General features: G+C 40.7%; 1 protein-coding gene across 2 annotated transcripts; it reads left to right on the top strand.

The window, feature by feature from the left end:
- The first annotated feature begins 797 nt into the window (after positions 1–797).
- LOC108105201 (TBC1 domain family member 20) lies at positions 798–2,412 on the top strand. 2 transcript variants are annotated; one of them, XM_017211653.2, is made up of 4 exons: positions 798–950; positions 1,023–1,807; positions 1,865–1,974; positions 2,032–2,412. In XM_017211653.2, the coding sequence occupies exons 1-4, from the start codon at positions 908–910 to the stop codon at positions 2,243–2,245; spliced, it is 1,152 nt and encodes a 383-aa protein (XP_017067142.2). In that variant the 5' UTR covers positions 798–907; the 3' UTR covers positions 2,246–2,412. The 2 variants fall into 2 exon arrangements, with proteins under 2 accessions (XP_017067142.2, XP_041675105.1); XM_041819171.1 differs by lacking the exon at positions 798–950 and having other exon boundaries at positions 1,471–1,597; positions 1,695–1,807.
- Positions 2,413–21,464: the final 19,052 nt, after the last annotated feature.

The raw sequence follows: 21,464 nt of genomic DNA, 5'->3' as shown, positions 1-21,464 counted from the left end.
GTCATGTGTTGCGCCCAGTAATTCAGAGGTTACACGGTTAGATTGTAATTGAGCGTCCTGTCAATTATGCATTTATTATTTATGCAAATAAGAATTAGATCTAATATATAATGCAGTGCGTCTAAGAATCACTCAACCAATCAGATAAGCACGCAATTTGGTATCATGAGCTGTTTACATTAACCCTAAACTAAGCGTTCTTACAGAATGCGGCTACCGTAATAAGCGTTTTGTAAGCGTAAGATTATAGTTCCTGAAATCTCAGCGATTTTGGTTTTTCGACGTTTGTGGAAGTTAGAGTGAACGTAATAGAATGCTGAACTAAACCTACGATGAGTAGTTTGCATGCTTAGTCTAAGCATTCGACCACTTAAGCTTACAAATATCTCAAATACTATTTAAAAAAAGCTAAAACCAAAACGACCTATCTTGTACATCCTTTACAATACAGACATTCCCATAGCCTTCAAAAGGTTATATCAACATTCTCCGACGAAACTGCAGTTTTCTGCCGCTAAAAGTCTTCACATTCGTCAACAGAAAATATAAAAAAAAAAAATGCACAATTCGAGGAGAAAAAATTGAGGGAAACCTTATAAAATAATATTTTCATGTACATATTTCATTTTCTGAGGTAAAAAGTTTTCAGTAAAGTTTCAGCTTAGCCATAACACTGATGGATTATATAGAAAGTGATAGACGAATTTTGTGGAATTAGGGTATAATGAAAGCGCCGAAAAAAAATCAGAAGTCTGAACTTGCTATAAATATTATGTATGTAGTTAGACATACCAATGGAAATAATTGATGGCTGTATTCAAGAGAAATATGTCCTCTGGAATTTCAAAAATTTTAAATTAAATGATTTATATAAATAAATAAATTAATAATTGATCAAAATTCAGTAATGAACAAAACAAGTGACCAGCGACCCCTTAATTTTAAAAAATGTAAGTAAATTAAGAATGCGTATAATAATAAACATTTTGAATTAATAAACAAATAAATAATATTTTTCAAAGCCCCCGAAAGTGATGGCGAAATCAAAAAACGACGGGAGATAAAAAAATGTATTGAGCAAAGTATTGACCAAAACCTTTCGCTGGATGTACTTGCCAAGTTATGCCTGACTCCGTACGGACTGGTCAACGACCATTTTCGACGAATTCTGTGGCCACAGATAGCAGGTGTTGATGTAAAAAGCTTAGAACGAGCTCCAACCCTCAAAGAATTGCAATACCACCCTGAATATAATCAAGTAGTGTTGGATGTAAATCGTTCTTTAAAACGTTTTCCACCTGGCATTCCGTATAATCAACGAATTGCACTACAAGACCAACTTACTGTTCTTATTTTACGAGTAATTCAAAAGTATCCTAACTTACGGTACTATCAAGGCTATCACGACGTGGCTGTCACATTTCTACTGGTTGTTGGCGAAGAAATTGCCTATGCGATAATGGAGAAGCTCTCTACGACGCATTTTTCGGAATGTATGCAGGAGACTATGGAGGCTACTCAAAGACGTCTGTTGTTTATTTGGCCTGTCATAAAGTCTGAAAACCCAGAGCTTTTAAGTTTATGCAAAAGCTCAACGGTAGGGACTTTGTTCGCATTACCATGGTATTTGACGTGGTTTGGGCATAGTTTAAATTCGTACAAATCTGTAGTCCGTTTATATGACTATTTTCTAGCATCACCTATATATACACCTATCTTTCTAACGGCTGCAATTTTACTGTATCGATCAAACGAAATATTAAAGGAGGAGTGTGATATGGCATCAGTGCATTGCCTCTTATCAACGGTATACTAATAATATAACAAACTCATTTTTAAACAAAAATGAACAGAATTTTTTTAGCTTCCAGAAAATTTACCATTTGAAGAGCTTTTAAGAACATCCACCATGCTTGTTAATAAGTATAACCTATCAGAAATAGAGAACGATGTTGAAGTGCTTATCTGCCAAGAGTAAGTAGAACAATCGTACATAATTATTTTAATAACAAAATATTTTTTCTCAAACAGGAAAAAGCTACGTGTAGCTGAGGAAAATATGGTGATAAATAGACGCCGACAGATGTCAAGACCAGCCAAGGCCAATCAAATTTTTAGCATAGGACATTGGCTTTCAAAAAGTTCAACTTCTAAGTCGTTAATATTAACATCGGCTCTTTCTATTGCAGTAGGTATATGTGTGTATTATTACAAGAATCAGTACTTGGCGGCAGGTATTAGCTGAATATTAGGAACTTGTGTTCATTCAAGAATAATTTGTATATCGCGATTTCAGGCAATAATCCCGAAATTAAGTTTAATTGTAGAAGTCAACTTGTGAAATGTAAATATTTAAACAAAACTGTAATATAGTAAAAAGCGCGTTTAATATTTTGAATTCGTTATATTAAACTTAAAATGGTTTTGATTTGTTCAAGCCTGTAACAATTATGGCATATTTAAACAAAATTGCGTGAAAATATTTAATATTAGTCTTCTTGAGGACTAATTTCCTCTAGGTAATTAAAAGCCAATAAAACTAACAGAATAATTATAGGGTGATTTTTTAAGAGTAGTTGAATCAAAATTATTGTAATCTATAAATTGGCCTTTGCCATTTACGTTTTAAAAATAACTTCATGTAAATGATGACCGCGGCTCTGTTTCATTCTCTGTCCATTTTCGCATCACTTTTTCAAACATTTCTGCCTATATTCAACGAATCACGCGTGTTATGTTATCCTGTAAGGATTTAACCATGTTCGGCTTGTCTACGTAGAATAAAGTCTACATAACCCACAAAAAATAGTCAAGGGGCCTTAAATCGCATGATTCCTATATAGAAATTAACTGATCATAATCCGTTTAGCCAGAAATGGGTATCGTCGCTGAAATGTATTTTCATAGATCAAGAATTTTTATAAGTTTCAACAATTGGCAATGGTTGTTCGTTTGTATGTCTTTCCATGATGACATGGCGTCTAAGTTATTTTAGTACCGACCTTTATTGTATTATTTCACTCAAGCCCGTTGGGGCAAGGATCCATTTATAAGAGATTGGTTTAATTATTTTTCTTTTATTTATTTCACTTAAACCTGTTAAGGTAAAGGATAATATAAACAGTGTGATATAATTGATATAATTATTTATTACACAGCTATGGCTGCGGAGTATGATTTAAAACTAAACTAAATATCCGATCCGGCTGCAGCTAGAAGTCTTCGTCCAGTCGCAGCGTTGTCGCCAAAGTGCCGGATCAGCAATTTTATCCAGGCGCTTACGATCACTCGCTGCGCGAGTGTTCTGGCCGGGAACCACGGGATAGACTCCAGAGTGCGGAGTCAACGATTTCTTTAATGCGCGTGTTGGCCACTTCTGATCGGGCTCTGGGTGATTGCCCCCAGAGTGCAGAGTCGGCGGTTTCTTCGTCGCGCATGTTGACCACTTCTGGCTGGGCTCCGGGTGATTGTCCCCGGAGTGCAAAGTCGGCAGTTTCCCTATTCCGTGTGTTGGCCACCGGATGTGGCCCGCAACTCGGCAGTTTCCCAATGTGGGAACTGGGTGTGTTAACTTCTCCTCCTTTTAAGTGGTCGCCGTCCCGGTGACCCGATGGTTCCAGGTCATGGTTAATTCTTGAGTTGACGTGGACTTTGTTCTTCAGGTGATGGTAGCTGAGCCAAAGGGTTGAGCACAGCAGGAGGAAGCCGAGTAGGGCGAGGGAGTAGCTGACGAAGGAACCCAGGGAAAGTTCTTCTCTAAGGGTCCCAATGTGGTGGAGGTTCCTCAGACTCAACTCGTGCAGAAAGGGAAGGCTCAGCCGAGCTTGGTGGGTCGTGATGTTGACCATGGTCATGGCTGACACAGCGGGTTTTTTCATTGAGTCTCCCAGCTGATTTATGAACCAAGTTCCGTTTAGGCTTATTCTGTCTGAATAAGATGCGAGGTACGTTCCAGATATCTTTCGGTCTCGTCCTTGGTTATCGGTTATGGTCATGTTGGCCTCGTTTACTATGAGGGTGCCATGATCTACCACAGTTATTGCATCCAGGTGACCTGGGAGCGTGGAACAGTGTGCAATAACTCCAGAAACCAATTGCTGAGCACAGCTGTTATTTTGGAGCTCCCTGCAGAAGGTGGCGCCAACTGTCGTCTTGCAGTACCCGATGTTGAGGTTTCGTCCCGGGCACTCAGCGACTAGGTTTCCGTTTTCGAAGTCTAGGATCTTGTTGTGGTGCTGGACCGGATAGCGCTCGAAAGTTCGTTCAAACGTTCTTGGAACTTAATATTTAATTCTGTTTGTCTTTCATCTGCTCTCATTAATTGCTCTTGGTTGAATTTTACTTGTTCCCAATCATTAAAGTCGGGTGTACGTGCAACAACTTTTAAGGCTGTTCCGATTAAGTTTATAAATTATGTCTTAAGTGTGTAACACGCGCTGTCCCTCGCCGCTGTCCGTGAGGGTAAGGGGTTACTCTCCAATTGCCACCGTGACTGGCTGGTTATATGGGTGAGCCGGGCGGTTGCCTCTGGCTCTCTTCTCTCCTTTTTTAGAAAGATTATGTTGGGAGTAACTGACTCCGTTGCTAACGGCCCTTAAGGCAGGATAATCAATTTCAATTAATAGAATAAATGTTGACGGCCAATGCCGGAGTTTTACATTCAAGCAAATGCTCTTTATTGAATATCCAAATTAAAACTAAAGACAAAGGAATTTACGTAAGCTAAGTGCGGCCGACAAGCCGACCGTTCGTGCAGCCAAAATGCTGACACTAGCAAAATCAACATAACTCACCATACCGTTCACCAATAAGAATCAGGCCCGGCCCCTAAAGATGTTTATGCTGATTCTGCAATTAAACACTAGGGTGATCCAATAATCACCCAAGATGTGTACCGACTTATAATTTCTCCTTAACAGTGTTAACAACTCTCCCCTTAGAAATATGATCGTCCTCGGTCATCTGGAATTTATCGACAACTTGTTGGATTTCCCGTGCGTCTCGTCTCCTCCTCAGCATCATGATGAGTAGGAAGGAGCAGCTGATGAGAAGACTGGCTCCCACGCCGACCGCGAACCAGATGTCAGTAGTTCCCGCCGATTTCACTTCCTCCTTGAGCCCTTGGATGACCTCCAAGTTTTGGTTGTTAATTCTCTGGAGAAGTGGCATGCTTAGCGTGGGGTCTTGGCCGATGATGTTGAGTAACGGGGATGCCGCCATGCCCGGAGGCTCAAAAGTGATAAGGTGCGAGCCGTTGGTGGCTATTTCAGGGCCGTCGTCAGTGCTGACTTTAGCTGGGCACTCGTTAATTATTATTACTCCGTCGTCCACTAACGTGATGGGGCTTAGGTGGCTGGCTTGTGTCTCGCATAGTGCGGTACTCCCCGCGTGTAGGCCTCGAGCGCAAGTGTCATGGGCCGCAAGCTTGCAAAATGATGCGTAAGTTGTTGGTACGCACTCGGTGACCGCTAAGACGTCGCTATTGCATTCGGCTACTGTATTCTCCTTCAATTGCAGGATGGTATGTCGATGTGATACGGGGAAGATTGTGACCTTCTTACAAGTAGTTTTAATCTTAGGGTATGCGATTAGCACATGGATTATACTATCGGACTGAAGGACTCTAATGTTAGACGCTTCTAGTAAGCTAATGATGGGGACTTCTGTGGGGTGATCAACAAATACAGACTATAAATCATTCTGGTTAAAAATTGATGGGTTATTATGTTGGCCTTTGCAAGCGTGGTTGTAAGCATAACATTTTGAATCTCGGTTATTAGTATTCTATTTCTGGCCTTTTATTAACGGCCTCTGTTAGTACAGGTGAGAAGTGTCAACTATATTATTTTGTTTGGCTTTGGCCTTTTATTAACGGCCTCTGTTAATTCATTAATTTTATTCTGTGTCTGTGTATTTATTACGGCCTGTCGGTTATTTGAATCAATTAGGAGTGCCTCGGAAATTTTTAGCATATCAAAATCGGCTGCATCAGGTGTGCCCGCAATTACCTTGAGTGCGGTGCCTAGGAAGTCTAGGCTCCTGGCCATCCTATGGTGTATTTTTAACACAGACAATAAACTTCTAACATGTTCGGTGTCGACGTCTAACAATTTTTTCATATGAGACTGTGGGAATAAATCGGACAACCTGGTAGTTTCTTCTACTATAATTGAAAATTCGGACAAATTACTTGAATGTCTAAGCAAGTTTCTATGTTCCCATACCAACGCAATTCCGTCCGTAATTGGGATATACTGAGCGTGCGAATAATCCGTAATCCTAGCGTTAACCATAGTTAACGTTATCAATAAAGTTCCCACGATCCTGTAAGAAGGCGAAAGGTTAAACCTACTATGAATAAAATGGAGTAAGTGTGCTAATGTGTAGTGTTTACGAAAATAGAGTAAAAAATGTAAGAAAGTTGAGGGGTACTTTTTATCTAAGGTTGTCCTTGTGGACCACCCTCCCTCTAATAAGAACAGACGTTCCCATGTCTGCTTGTACACGCTCTTCTGTGTACAGTGCGGTTAGTTTATTTCCTAACCTTTTGTTATTTTTGAGGTATACTTTTTCTCCTACCTCAAAAATTCTGTTCTGTCTAGTAGGGTTGCACCTGTCTAGATTGGCCTGTTGTGCCTTTTTCATATTATTTATTATTGCCAATTTCTGTTCGGCATTGGCTGAGTGCAAGGCCTGTATGGGTGGCAGCCCTGTCACTGAATGTATAGTCTTGTTATATTCTACCGTGGCTCGCATAATAAGCTCTACGGTATCGTCGACCTTTTGGTCGATTTTCATGCACCTAGCTATCTCAGTTAGGGTACTGTGGAATCGCTCCACTTGCTCGTTCGAACTGCTGTGTAGGGGGGGTGCGTTAACAATGTCAATGTTATATTGGTTTTTCAATAGTGAGGTTATAGTCTCCGAGTTAAAAGACGCCTCGTTATCGCAATATATGGTTTTAATGTCTGGGAAAAAGTTTATTAGCTATAATATAGGGCTGCGCACATCGACTATGGCCCTAGAAAGTAATGGCTGTACTACAGCGAATTTTGAAAATTTATCTACACAGGTTAAAAAAAACCTCTTATCGGTAGAGTATATGTCTATATGCAGCATTTCGCCAGCATATGAGGGGTTGGCGTGACACCCAACTCCTGCTTCTTGGGGTGTCTGTTGTACTTCAGCACTGCATGTCTTGCAGTTTAAAACCACTTCGTTGGCGAGTTTGGACATATTTGGAAAATAGTAATCCTGAAGGATTTGCTTTACATTTTCCTGAGCTGCCCTGTGAGCGCGGTTGTGTTCGCAGGTAATTATTTCTTTCTGTTCATTTGCATCCGTGATGTCGTTCACGAATTTTTTGCAGTGCCAGAACTTGGTTGCCGGGAATTCGGTCACCAAGGCATGTTGGATGCATGCTAATGCGGAGAGATCGCAGTAAATGGCATTTACAATATATTCGTTCACTACCTCTTTGACCAATCCGATCAGTGAGTCCTTGTTATTGAATTGGATTATGTGTCGGTTTTTGGTCCCGAAAACTATGAAGTGTCGCCGTAAAGGTTGCTCTGCTTCCTCTAGGACTATTTGGTTTCTGTAGCAGTTTACCGGCTTATCGGTGGATTCGACCGGTGGATTTTCCTTTCCGGGCTTGTAGAATAGCTTGGCATTATGTTCTTCGATGAATGCTTTCCATCGTTTAATTTTTGCATTAGTATTTCGCTCGGATACAGCGAAAGTAAGAGGTTGATGGTCTGTAAAAATTCGGATCTCTTTTGTACCGTATAGGTAATTTTGTAATTTTCCTATGGCCCAAACAATTGCCAATAATTCTCTTTCATTGGTTGCATAATTGAGCTCGCAGTCTTTCAACGTGCGGGATATCATTGTGATAGGCCTGCCTTTTTAGGACAGTACTGCACCAATACCGCTTGCTGAGGCATCGGTGGTTAAATCGAATGGAAGTTTGAAATCCGGATACGTTAGTATCACATCTTCTGATGACAAAATGTCTCGCAGGCGGTTGAACGCTCTGCGTTGGGACTCATCAAATTCGATAGCGACCTTTTTTGACATGTGTTTGCTAACAGTGCCATTCTCTCCCTTGAGTATGGAGGTAAGTGGTCTAGCTATGGTGGCGAAGTCTTTAACAAAACTTCTGTAGTAGCTAGCCAACCCTAGAAAAGACCTGAGACTGAACAAATTTTTTGGTTCAGTTTATTCCTGGATGGTTTTTACCTTTTCCGGGTCTGTTCTAGCTCCGTTTGATGTAACGATAAAGCCTAAAAATTCAACGATTTCTTTGAAGAATTTAGTCTTTTCCGGTGCCACTCTCATGTTGGCTTCGCACAGGCTTTTTAGGACTGTGTCAATGTGTGTAACGTGGTCTGCAGCATTTTCGGACAAAATTATCACGTCGTCTACATAGACGTAACAAATTTTCCCGATCTGTTCCCGTAGTACGTTGTCAAATGCCCTTTGAAAGATGCTTCCCGCATTTTTCAGTCCAAAGGGTAGACGGCAAAATTCATACTTTCCTCCGTTTATGGAGAAAGCAGTTTTTTCACGGTCTTTTTCAGTCAGATAAATCTGGTGGTACCCCGATTTTAAGTCTAGGGTAGTGAAAAATTTTGCCTTTCCTAGGTTCGCTAGAATCATAGGAATGCTTGGCATAGGGTAACGGTCGGCGATGGTTCGTTCGTTCAGTTTCCTGAAATCGATCACCAGCCGTTTCTTCTTGTTGCCATCTGCATCAAGTCCTTATTTGTCAACAACCCATGTCGGGCTGTTAAATGGAGACCTAGAGGGCTTGATAATGCCATCCTTTAACAGCTGTTTGATTTCTGCGTTAACAAAATCAGCTGCTCCCATGGGATAAGGGTATAGCTTGGAATATACGGGTTCGTTAGTCTCCGTACGTATTGTGGCAACGATCGAGGTGTTAAAAGGTAGCGCTTCGTTAGAGTGCGAAAACACTTGTTTCCTCTTAAGGATCATTTTTTTAAACTCAGCTTTCACCGAATTTGGGACTATTACGTCATCGATATTCGTGAAGTTCATGTTATCGCATTCGTGGTATTTGAGTTCTTCAGATACCTGATTACGTTGTTACGTAAATTTAATCCCGCTCCGGCCTGCGTTAGCAAGTCGAAACCTATTATGGCATCAAAGGTCTTGATGGTATCAAGTAAAAAGAATTGAGCCTTTTGGCCGAATATGTGCATAAAGCATTTTTCTCTGATCTGACTGGAGCAATGAATGGAACTCACAGTGAATGGGGAGTCGGCAGGCATTATGTTCTTCAGCTCCTTTAGGGGCTTTACATAACTTTTTGCCGCTCCAGTGTCAATGAGGATTTTTATAGTTCTCCCCGCCAGCCTTCGTTCAATGAAAGGCAAGCGGGACCTTCCTCTAAAAAATTGACGATGTCGTTACCGTCGAATGAGTCACTGTCATCATCAATTGCATTTAGTGCGGCTGTGGCCGCGTTTTCGTAATCTTGAGTATCATCCGCGTTTGCAGTTTGCTCAACATTGTTAACCCGCTGGCGCCTTTGGCCAGTCATTCTCTCTGAAGAGTTTGGTCTTTTTAAGCCCTGCATATTTTGGTATTGGGGGTTGTTTCCCTGTCTAAAGGCTGTAGGATGTTGGGATTTAGAAGATGACGGATCAATATCCATAGGTTCTGGTGGTTGATTTGGTTTTCCCTGATTTACCCAGTTGTCTTGTTTACGCCATGAATAATTGTTTTGATATTTGTTTGGCTTTTTAAAAAAATGGGGATTTTTTTCTGGTCCGCGGTCGGCATCAGAATTTTTCCCTTGCTTCTCGGCCGCTCGGAGTTGGCCCTTGTGAAAATCAGTATTCTGATTTCTCTGTTCAGCTACCTTGGCATATGTGGCCGCGAACACACTTCGTTCAATGCTGGCCTCTGCCTCCCTAGCTAATGCCAGTGCTGCTGGAAGGTCTTTTGGCTGTGCTGGGAACACAACAGCCCTTAGTGATTTTTTTAGACCGGAAATGAATACGTGTAGGGCGTCAGCCCTAACTTCTGTATTGAGTAATGCAGCCCTTTCGTCGTCATGTGTCATGACAATTTTGTTAGTAACGAGGGTCAATCTTCGTTCGACCTCATCGTAGTACTGCATTAATGTTTGGTCGCCCTGCCGGACCGACTCAAGTCCCTGCCGTAATAGGCGCAAAGATGTTTTATCTGCGTAAGAGCAGTCTAGTCTGGCTATTATGGCATTAAAATTAAGCACTGTATTGTACGAAACTAGGAGCGCGCGAGCTAGACCCTTAATTTTGTTTCTAATAATAGTAACGGCTTGGAAATGCTCGGGACTGCCCTGATACTTCTCGAATAACTCATAGGCATCGGTGGCGGATTGCCTCCATGCCACGTACTCGTCTTGTATTCCAGTAAAATCTGGAATTGACTTCACTACATGTAATGGTATATCGCATTTTGCTGCGTTTGGTACTATCGCTACCCTTTGGTAGGATTCTACTTCTGGCGCTTCTACACGCAAACTCTGAAGCTGTTCATTAACGGCATTTATTTGACTCGCGAATGTGGCTTTGAGCCTCAGTTCTTGATTAGCTAATGCGGCCTGAATTAACGCTTCTACTTGTGACGCGTTTATTGTTTCTGCGTTATTTTCTAGTTCTGCCTTTCAAGTTGATATTCACGGGGCCCTTCGGCTAACTCTTCTTCACTATCACTTTCAAATTCACGTCTAGCTTCCCTTCCAGGAAAATTCATAAGGCCACTAATTGGTTGACACTAAACACAAATTTTTGGGAGGCCGAATGTTTTAATTCGACAAAATAAATTTTTATATAATGATTTTATAAATAATAGATATTAATAACCGAAAAAATGTTATATAAAGACGGAAGATATATTTTCGCTTTATTAGTATGTCACATTTGCAGTTGCTTTATTTCAATCGTATGTTTTTTGATTTTGGGTAAATAAGATTTAGGGATTCTTATATATTTTTTTCCTATATGTTTGTTTGAAGTTTAACTGTATAGGTGTTGGTCAGCCCACTTACATATTTTGGGGTTGTGGATTCTATATTAAAGTTGAGCGCCAATTATGTTTTAAGTGTGTAACACGCGCTGTCCCTCGCCGCTGTCCGTGAGGGTACTCTCCAATTGCCACCGTGACTGGCTGGTTATATGGGTGAGCCGGGAGGTTGCCTCTGGCTCTCTTCTCTCCTCTTTTAGAAAGATTATGTTGGGAGTAACTGACTCCGTTGCTAACGGCCCTTAAGGCACGATAACCAATTTCAGTTAATAGAATAAATGTTGACGGCCAATGCCGGAGTTTTACATTCAAGAAAATGCTCTTTATTAAATATCGAAATTAAAACTAAAGACAAAGGAATTGACGTAAGCTAAGTGCGGCCGACAAGCCGACCGCTCGTGCAGCCAAAATGCTGACACTAGCAAAATCAACATAACTCACCATACCGTGCACCAATAAGAATCAGGCCCGGCCCCTAAAGATGTTTTTGCTGATTCTGCAATTAAACACTAGGGTGATCCAATAATCACCCAAGATGTGTACCGACTTATAATTACTCCTTAACAGTGTTAACATATACTCCTAGCGGCCCTATGATGGATTTTTAGGGTAGCTACCAACTTGCGAATATGTCTGATGTCCGTTGCTATAACCGGTAGTCTGTGGTCGTCGGTGAATGTTCGTGTTAGTTCTTCTGTCTGGTCGGCGAAGTCCTCGTAGGTCGTCACGTTCGTTGCATGTTGTAAGTATCCAAATGATTCCCAACACAATGTCACCGTCCTCTATGGGGATGTAGTCCGCGTTCGTGTAGTCATTTAGTTTCACCGTCGCGTCCGTCCTAGCAGCTGTTAATGCCCAGATTATAATGTATTTTCCTAGCCTAGAAAAATATAGATGAATATAAAAAATGTAAAAAAATATAAAAAAATAAAAAAAGTAAAAATGTAAAAAGGGTGTAAAAGTTGTCGGGAGCTTAGTGAAGGGTGATTAGCGTAGGTTGTCTTTATGAACCACCCTCCCTCTAATTAAGACCGTTGTCCCCAGGTCAGCTTCAATTGTTTCCTCTGAACATAGCGGTGAGAGTTTGTTGCCTATTCTTGTTTACATGGTCCAGCGTCTTTTCCTGTGCCTGTTGAATTTTTTTACTAATTTCTCTGTCTAATTCCATGGGCTTTGTGTGAACTATTTCTGATGGTTTTTTGTTTGTTACTGAGTGGATTGAGTTATTGTATTTTTTGGTTGCTAAGAGGATTAGTTCTATGGTATCGTTTAGTTTGCATCCGAGTTTCAAGCATCTGGCTATTTCAGCTAGAGTGCTATGAAATCTCTCTACTTGGCCATTTGATGTGCTGTGTAAAGGTGGAGCGTTGGAAATGGTGATATTGAAATGATTTAACAGGATTATTTTAATGGTCTCAGAGTTTAATGATCTTTCGTTATCGCAGTAGATTGTTTTGGTTTTCAGAAAGAAATTTATTATTTGAAGTAAAGGTGCTTTTATATCTACTATGGCCCTTGATGCGATGGTTTGCACTATGGCGAATTTTGAGAATTTGTCAACGCATGTAAGGAAAAGGGTTCCATCTGTTGAGAAAATATCGATGTGTAGAATTTTCCCAACGAATGAAGGTATAGGAGTTTCTGCGACCCTTTGTTTTGATGGGTGGCGTTTGTATTTTGCCATGGAACAGGTTTTGCAGTTAAAAGAAGTGCTAGGGAAGGACTCCACTAGTCGGTGTTGGATAAACGCTAAAGTTGGTAGTGAGCAATGTATTGCGTTTACTACCTCTGCGTTTACAACATCTTGTAATGCTTCTACCAGATTTTCCCGGTTGGGGGTTTTGATTATGTGTCTGACTTTGCTTTTAAACAAGATGAATGTATCCACCGAGAAACTATTTCTCAATTATTATTTGGTTTCGGAAGCAGTTTACCGGATTATCGGTTGTCTCGATGGTGTATGTTAGGGACTCTTCACTATGGATAGTGGCTAAGTCCGATTGTTGTCCGTCTTCTAGGGTTTAAATGTTCTGGCGAGATAGTGCGTCTGCCACGAAATTTTCTTTTCCTGGTTTATAAACCAGTTTTGCACCATGGTCGTCAATAATCCCTTTCCAACGCTTCAGCTTTGCATTGGGATTTTTTCTGAGACGGCAAAGGTGAGTGGTTGATGATCGGTAAAGATCTGCAACCCTTTTGACCCGTATAAGTAATTCCGGAGGTTTTTAAGAGCCCACACAATGGCAAGGAGCTCTCGCTCATTGGTTGCGTAGTTTTTTTCGCTATCACGCAATGCGCGTGATATCATCGTAATTGGGCGGCCATCTTGGGAAAGAACTGCCCCTAGTCCGAAGCCTGACGCGTCCGTAGTTAAGTCAAATGGCCTCTTAAAGTGTGGATATGAGAGCAAAACGTCTTCTGATGCCAAGATTTCTCTCAGTCTGTCGAACGTTTCTTTTTGCTCTTTGGTCATGTTGATATCAATCTTTCTCGATTGATATTTACTAACCTTCCCATTTTCTCCCTTTAGGATGCTTGTTAGGGGTCTTGCGATAGTCGCGAAGTTTTTAATGAAGCACCTGTAATAGCTCGCTAGCCCCAGAAAAGATCTGAGGTCGAAAAGATTTTTTGGTGTTGGAAATTCCTTAATAGCTTTTACCTTTTCAGGTGAGGTTTGGAGTCCCCCTTGCGTCACTATAAAACCCAGGTACTCGACGCTCTTTTTAAAGAACTTCGATTTCTCTTGGGATACTCTCATACCTGCTTCCAAGAGTTTGGCTAAAACCCATTCCACGTCCCTGACGTGGTCCTCTTTTGTTTTTGAAAATATGAGCACATCATCTACGTAGACGTAGCATATTTTTGAGATTCCCTCTCTAAGGACGTCATCAATAGCCCTCTGGAAGATGCTTGGGGCGTTTTTAAGTCCGAATGGCATTCCGCAAAATTCGTGTTTGCCGTTGTTTTCGGAGAAGGCTGTTTTTTCCCTGTCCTTTTCCGCCAGCTCTATCTGGTGGAAGCCTGATTTGAGGTCGAGTGTAGTGAAATACTGTGACTCCCCATATTCGACAGTATTGTCGAAATTGTAGGGATAGGATATCTATCGTCTACTGTTTTCTGGTTTATGCCTTTTTTATCTACAACCCTCGTAGGGTTGTTATATGGGGATCTGGATGGCCGTATTACGCCGTCCGCTAGAAGTTGTTTAACCTCTGCATTGACGAATTCGGTTACACCCATGGGGTGTGGGTACGACTTGGAGTACACCGGTTCCCCATCAGTTTTTATTGTTGCTATAGTGTTAATGTTAAATGGAAGTGCTTCGTCTGGGTCAGCGAAGGCTTTTTGATTTTTAAGGATCATTTTATCAACGGTGGCCCTAATTGCCGCGGGGACATCTTCGTCATTAATTTTAATAAAGTTCACGTTTTCTGCCCTAGTAAATCGGATTTTTTCATCTCCGTTATTTGTGTGGATAATGTTTCCAGTAAAATCGAGCTTCGCATTCGCTTGTTTAAGCAAGTCGAGACCGATAATACCGTCGAATTCTTTAAGGTTATTTAGAATAAAAAAGGGTGTTTTTATTTTAAACACCGAAACTAGGCACTTTTTATCTATTTTGGTGAAGCCATGGATTGACTTCACTGTAAAGGGTTTCTCCGCTGCCACGATGCCTTTCAGTTCCGGGATTGGAGTAATGTAATTTTTTGAGGTGCCTGTGTCTAAAAGTAGTTTTATTTCTCTTCCTGCTACCGTACGTGTAATGTAGGGGAGCAGGGATTTTAATCTAAAAAACAAGAGGAAACGCTATAGTCGAGTGCCGCGACTATAAGATACCCGTTACTGTTTTACACAATTTTAAAATCTTAATTTTGCTAGTGGAAATTCACAAGGCGCCACCTATTGTCAGAGGAAGTATGTTGAGTATGCTTATAGTGACGTCACTGCCCATGTGGAGCCTTATAACCTTAATTTCTTCATAAATAGCGAAATAATGTTCCGATTTGAAAAATCTTTTGTAAGTCGATAGATATTAACAGAAATAAGTTACACAAGGTCAAACGAAGGCATTCATAATAATATTGTAGACTCCACAGTTTTCCGCGGTTTGTGGGCGTTAGAGTGGGCGTGGCCGGATGCAACTTCGTGGCAAGTTGCAGAGGCATCTCCTAAATACGTGTTCTTAAGCAAAATTGTGTAGCTTTTATAGTTTTCGAGATTTTTGCATTTTTGGTTTTTCGGGTTTTGTGGGCGTGGCGTGATTGGAAAAAAACAATTCGCATTGGGAGCATTATAGAAACATACATGCTTGATCCGAACTTTCTATCTCTTATAGTTACCGAGATATCAGCTTTTCTAGAAAATCCGCAAACCGTCTTTTGAGCCTTGTGGGCGTATGGGGTGGGTGTGGCCGGATAGTACCACTATAAGATGCGCTGCCATCTAAAGATTATACTTTTTGAATTTCAACTTTCTAACTGCAATAGTTCCTGAGATTTCAGCAATTTTAGTTTTTTTTGCGATTTGTGGGCGTTAGAGTGGGCGTGGCAGGATGCTGTAATAAACTTGCGCTGTCCCGGGACCTCAAGAATCTTCATGCCTAATCTCAGCTTTGTATCTGCTATAGTTCCTGAGATCTCAGCGTTCATACGGACGGACGGACGGACGGACGGACGGACGGACGGACGGACGGACGGACGGACGGACAGACGGACATGGCTCAATCGACTTCGCTATTGATCCTGATCAAGAATATATATACTTTATAGGGTCGCAAAAGCTTCCTTCTATCTGTTACATACTTTTCAACGAATCTAGTATACCCTTTTACTCTACGAGTAACGGGTATAATTACACCAATCTTCTTCATCAAGATCGTCTTCTATTTCAGTGGCACAGGCTTCAGCAACGGTGTCATAGTCTTCGTTGTCTGATTTCTCTTCTGGCATGAAGTTTATTTTTTGTTTGGTTGACTGCCCTTTTTGCCACGCTGTGGGCCGAGTAAAGAGCCTTCTAGAGGAGGGGTTGACCTCCATTGGCTCTGGTGCTGGTTGACCCTGGTAGGTCCCCGAATTTGTGTGGGGTCTCTGTCTAAAGGAACCACTCTGATTGTTGGCCCCTTTTTGGGTTCTAATAAAGTGAGGAGTTTTCCTAACCGCTCCCGTATTTTCATACTGGGCCTGTGGATTTTTCCAACCTGCTTGTCGCTGGTTGTTCTGCTTATGTGTTTTCTCCTCATTATGTCGGGCGAAAGTGGCCGCAAAAGCACTTCTTCAGCTTCCTGTGCTAATGCTAAAGCTGATGGCAAGTCCCGTGGTTGTGCCGGAAAAACGGCTATTTTTAGAGATTTTTTTAACCCCGATATGAACGCATGTAAGGCGTCATTTCTGTGCTGTTCATTTAAGATGGCAGCTGCGGTTGCGTCATGGGTCATTATTGTTTTATTTGTTAGAAGCGTTAGCTTCCGTTCTATTTCGTCATAGAATTTGAGCAGTGGTAGCTCTCCCTGTCTTGACAGGCTCAATTCTTGTTTAATAACGTGCGTCGGAGTTTTGTCCGCGTACGTGAAATCTAAGCGTGCCAGTATGGCATGAAAGTTGAACACTGTATTGAAGGAGGATAGCACTGCGGCTGCTGATCCTCTCACTTTATTTTTTAGAATACCGACGGCTTGGTAGTGTCGACTACTACCGTCGTATGGTTCGAATACTTTATAGGCTGCGGTGGCAGCTTGTCTCCAGGAGATGTAATTTTCCTGGCTACCATCAAATTCTGGAACCGACTTGACCATGTCAAGGGGTTCGTTGCACTGTATCTCAGGTTTCAATTCGATTTCCTGATAAGTTTGAATTTGTGGGGTGCTATCTTTTGTTTTGAGCGATTTTAGCTCCCCTATAACTGCAGCTAATTTCTTATCAAATAGTTCCTGCTGTTTTTGGAGTGCGCTAGTAATAGCGGCCTCCATACTTGCAATCTGTTCTGGCTGCATTGTAAGCGGCTGTGGGCTTGTAGTGTTAAAAATACTAGGTCGAATAAATGCCCCCCTGCTAGTGGATGGCTGGTAAAAAGTCTCAGTTTCTTGTTCTTGGTGAGTTTTTTGTCGTTGTACTTTTGTGTCTAAAAGTTTCCTATACTCTGCAATAATCTCGTCGTCTGACTCGGTTTCTTTATGGTTTCGGTACATGGGGTCGTTACTAAAAATTTTTTTTTTTAAAAATTTGTCCATGGGCAGTCGGAAATTTTATTTAATAAATCTATTAAATAAATATATTTATGTTTAATATGTTCTCTTTGGAACACCCAGAAAAATTCAAATAAGAGCTTTCTACTTTATTTAAATATTGTTTAAATAAATTTTATTTTTTAAACGTTTTTATTTTCGAGAGAAATAAAAAAAAATTTTTTAATTTACTTCGTAAGTTTTTATTTTCGAGAAAGATAGATTTTACTCGAAATTGCAAAGAGAGGGAATTCTTAATGTTCCCACAGTTAGATGTCGCGGATTTATTTTATTTATTTGGCGATAATTCAGACAAAAAGCCTACTCACATTTCGTATGGTTTGGTTGCTGTTGTGGCCGTCGTTGCTGCTGCCGTCGTCGTTGCCGCCGCCGTCGTCGCCGCCGCTGTTAACGCCGTCGCTGCCGCTGTTGTCGCTGCCACTGTTGTCGCTGCCGCTGTTGTCGCTGCCGCTGTTTTGGCTGCTGCTGTTTTTGTTGCCGCTGTTTTTCATTGCCGCTGTCTTCGTTTTGTTTTTATTTGCGCAAAGTTTGTGAATTTTTCGTTCCCTTTTTTTTTTTGAAGTGGGGAATTTTTGTTGTTCACGTTTTTTTTTTATTTGTCATAAAAAAATTTCTTGGCGTATTTTTCCTGCCAATTTGAGCACTGCACTTTTGTGTGTTCTTTTTATTAATTATGATTTAAAACTAAACTAAATATCCGATCCGGCTGCAGCTAGAAGTCTTCGTCCAGTCGCAGCGTTGTCGCCAAAGTGCCGGATCAGCAATTTTATCCAGGCGCTTACGATCACTCGCTGCGCGAGTGTTCTGGCCGGGAACCACGGGATAGACTCCAGAGTGCGGAGTCAACGATTTCTTTAATGCGCGTGTTGGCCACTTCTGATCGGGCTCTGGGTGACTGCCCCCAGAGTGCAGAGTCGGCGGTTTCTTCGTCGCGCATGTTGACCACTTCTGGCTGGGCTCCGGGTGATTGTCCCCGGAGTGCAAAGTCGGCAGTTTCCCTATTCCGTGTGTTGGCCACCGGATGTGGCCCGAAACTCGGCAGTTTCCCAATGTGGGAACTGGGTGTGTTAACTTCTATACATTGGCCTTTGCCATTTACGTTTTAAAAATAACTTTTTCTTTTATTAATTTAAAAGTCTAAAAGTCTTTCCTTTCAAAAAACGTATTACGTCAAGAAAACAAAATTTTGCGAAATTGTTATCCAATATCTCCAATTTAGTGACCACATAGGCAGAAGTCGGAAACAGAGACCGTTATCTACGAATATTCAGAAGCTAACTCCTAAAACTTCGAGCTCTTCGCCCTTTCAATATCTGCGGCGTTGATTTTGGTGGACCATTTAGAATAACCTATCGTATCCGTGGTAAGCCACCGTACAAGTTATACGTGGCCTTGTTTGTGTGTTTGCGTCCAAATCTATCAATTAAGAGTTAGTGTCTGACATCACCAATGATGCGTAAAAGAGGTTGTGGTATGATATCAAGTACACGTATAAGTGTAAAGAGGGGATCGTGACCAAATAAAGCTTTTCGCTGAAACACAGTTTCTGAATGCGGTAGTTCTGCAATTTTCTTTATTGGCCAATTTATTGGGTCGATTCTCTTGATGCCATATTGAGCCTTACTGCTCGCATGACGTGGCCCTCTCCTGGCTACGTTTCTATCACCTTCGTTAGGTGCCATGATGATTGTGGTCAGTTAGACTCCTTGACAAGCACAACGCTGCCGAAGACTTGTCCTGGTGCCATTGTTTTCAGAAGCCTTGTTACATCGATTGGATACTCTGCCGGTATCCCAAACGGCCCACAGGAATGTGGCCAAGATCCGCACCAGGGACTGTCGTAAATGGTCGCCCAATTAGGAAATGGGCTGGTGACAGATAGGTGCTATCTGTATCCGAGCAAGGTGCCCATTTGCTCATGTGTAAGTGTGCTGTTTCCAATGACTCGTCGAATTTGTAGTTTACACATCGAACTGCTGATTCCCATTTTCCTCCCCAGTGTGGAGCACGAGTTATGGTCCTTGAGTCCAAGTTACAATAAAATTATGAGACCGAGTCCCAAGATATGATAACCTTCTCGTTTGAATTGCTTGTTGAGAATTACTCTTTATTATAAAAATGCTTAGGTTATATGGTACATGAAATCTGCATCGTCCGCACGAAGAGTTGATGTTGACGTTCATGGCGTTCATGATGATAATGTGTCCAATTTCCGGCTCGATTATATTTTCGTCGTTTCCGGATTCTTGCATGTCGCAGGTAACAGGCCATCCCTCCAAAATTTTCCTGATGCAGTCTCCGTTGCTCGTCCGCCCAAACTGCGCATTATTACAAATGTACAAATTATGAATTTTAGGGCATTTAGATTCTAAGTACATAAATTTAAATTTTGGATTGAACAATAAAAACTTAGGAAGTATTACAAATTGTGTACTATTTAAGGGTAATGGGACCATGTGTGCTAGGGTATAGACTTCGTTTTCGAATATCGGTACTTTAATTTTAAAAATGATTTTATTGTTTTCATTAATTGTTTCCAAGTTGATGAGCCTGTAAATGTGCTCCTCATTTTCTATGTTAATGTTTTGTTCCGAAAGAATGTCTTTAATGATCTGAATTTCTAATGGACTCAAAATAAATTTCGGAATGATCTGTAATTTAACTAAGAGAAGACTTTCGGCAATATTATTCAGATGATTACTTAAAACGTCTATACTATAGCCCATGCGATTAAAGTATTGTAACATGTGTATTTCTCTTTGTTCTTGTGTTAACTTAGTATATACGTTGTCTTTAAAATTGTTTACAAATGTGTTGATGGTGTTTTGTTCATTGTTTATATGTTCAGTAATATTCTTAAATCTATCGATTAAATTGTTATTAATAATAAGTTGATTCTTAATGGTATTACTCAAATTATATTCTATTCCTTCAATTTCTTGGAATTTGTTGTTGATTTTAATTTCATCCGCGGCATCCATGTTGCCCGTAATGATCTTAACTAAACTACCGAGACCATTTATGGCTCCTCGTTTCTTACTGATATTCGGTTGAATAGAATGAATCCTATCCTATAATTGTTTAATTTTTATTTGTAAGGATGCAATTAATTCTTTGGAAAAAGTCATATCCATTGTAATCTTAATATTTTCTTCAATTTTTTTAATATTTTTGATGAAATCGCTTAAATCTAATGTGTGCGTTATAGTTCGGAAAGAATGTATTACCTTTGCCTCTCCTAGATTGATTTTTAAGAAAGGGGATTGGGGTGCAGGATGTCGAATCTGGGATTCTTGGGCCGAAAACAGGCTCACCGTGAAAAGTTAGTTTGAGGAAATGGGGGAATTAGATTAGTCACTTTTCTTCTTAGTTCTTCTCTTAATCTTGTCTTTGTGTGATTTTTGTCCTTTAGTGGTGGTAATTGTTGCCCCATTTTCTTCCTTTATGTTGAGAGAATCAAGGTGTTAGTTTGTTCCTTCTGTTTTCTTTCCTAAATATTATGTCACCTGGTTCTACAGGAATAGGGTCTTCCCTGTCCAAGTTGAGTTTGTCTGTCCTAATTTTGAATCTTTCTTGGGCCTTTAGTGCTATTTCTGGGTATAGTTTGGCCCTAAATTCGTTTAATTCTTTTAAAAAGTCATGTTCGTTGTTGAATTCTATTTCCCTTAGGAATGTGTGTTTTCTTCCAGTAAAGAGCTCGTGAGGTGTCAGTTTCGTAGCTGAGTGTATGCTGTTGTTATAAGTTATAAAAGTTTCGTTCAAAATATCATCATGATTGATTTCTAGTTTTTCCCTCTTTTTACCCTCATATATAATACGGTAAATTTCTGTTAACGTGGAATGGAGTCTTTCGACTGGAGCGTTGCTTGAAGACTGTTGGAATGAAGTAATGTGTGTATCTATGTTGTATTGAGAACAGAAGTCTTTAAAAATCTTCCCAGAAAATTCGGCTCCTTGGTCATGTACTATTTTTTGGGGTATACCGAATGTATTCAAAAAGTTTGTAAGAGCCTTTACAATATTTATACACTCCCTAGCTGGCACTGTGTACCCACTAGCGAATCTAGAGAATTTTTCGATTATGGTTAAAATTGTCTTTCCGTTTATGGTATACAAGTCGATATGGACAATGGATAATGGTAGTTCCGGTGTTTCGGTCACTTGGAATTTGTTTTTCTGGGGCTGT

This window comes from Drosophila eugracilis, unplaced genomic scaffold (assembly GCF_018153835.1).
Source record: "Drosophila eugracilis isolate 14026-0451.02 unplaced genomic scaffold, ASM1815383v1 contig_1254, whole genome shotgun sequence".
Classification (NCBI taxonomy): domain Eukaryota; kingdom Metazoa; phylum Arthropoda; class Insecta; order Diptera; family Drosophilidae; genus Drosophila; species Drosophila eugracilis.
Note: the sequence above shows the minus strand (reverse complement) of the source record. Positions and strands in the feature narration are given on the sequence as shown.

Bases quoted from the DNA above. Each gene is read 5' to 3' on its own strand.
- LOC108105201 (XM_017211653.2), top strand. From the start codon at position 908: ATGAACAAAACAAGTGACCAGCGACCCCTTAATTTTAAAAAAT. The intron at 1,808-1,864 runs GTATACTAATAA...GAATTTTTTTAG, and splicing joins TGCATTGCCTCTTATCAACG to CTTCCAGAAAATTTACCATT. The intron at 1,975-2,031 runs GTAAGTAGAACA...TTTCTCAAACAG, and splicing joins GAAGTGCTTATCTGCCAAGA to GAAAAAGCTACGTGTAGCTG.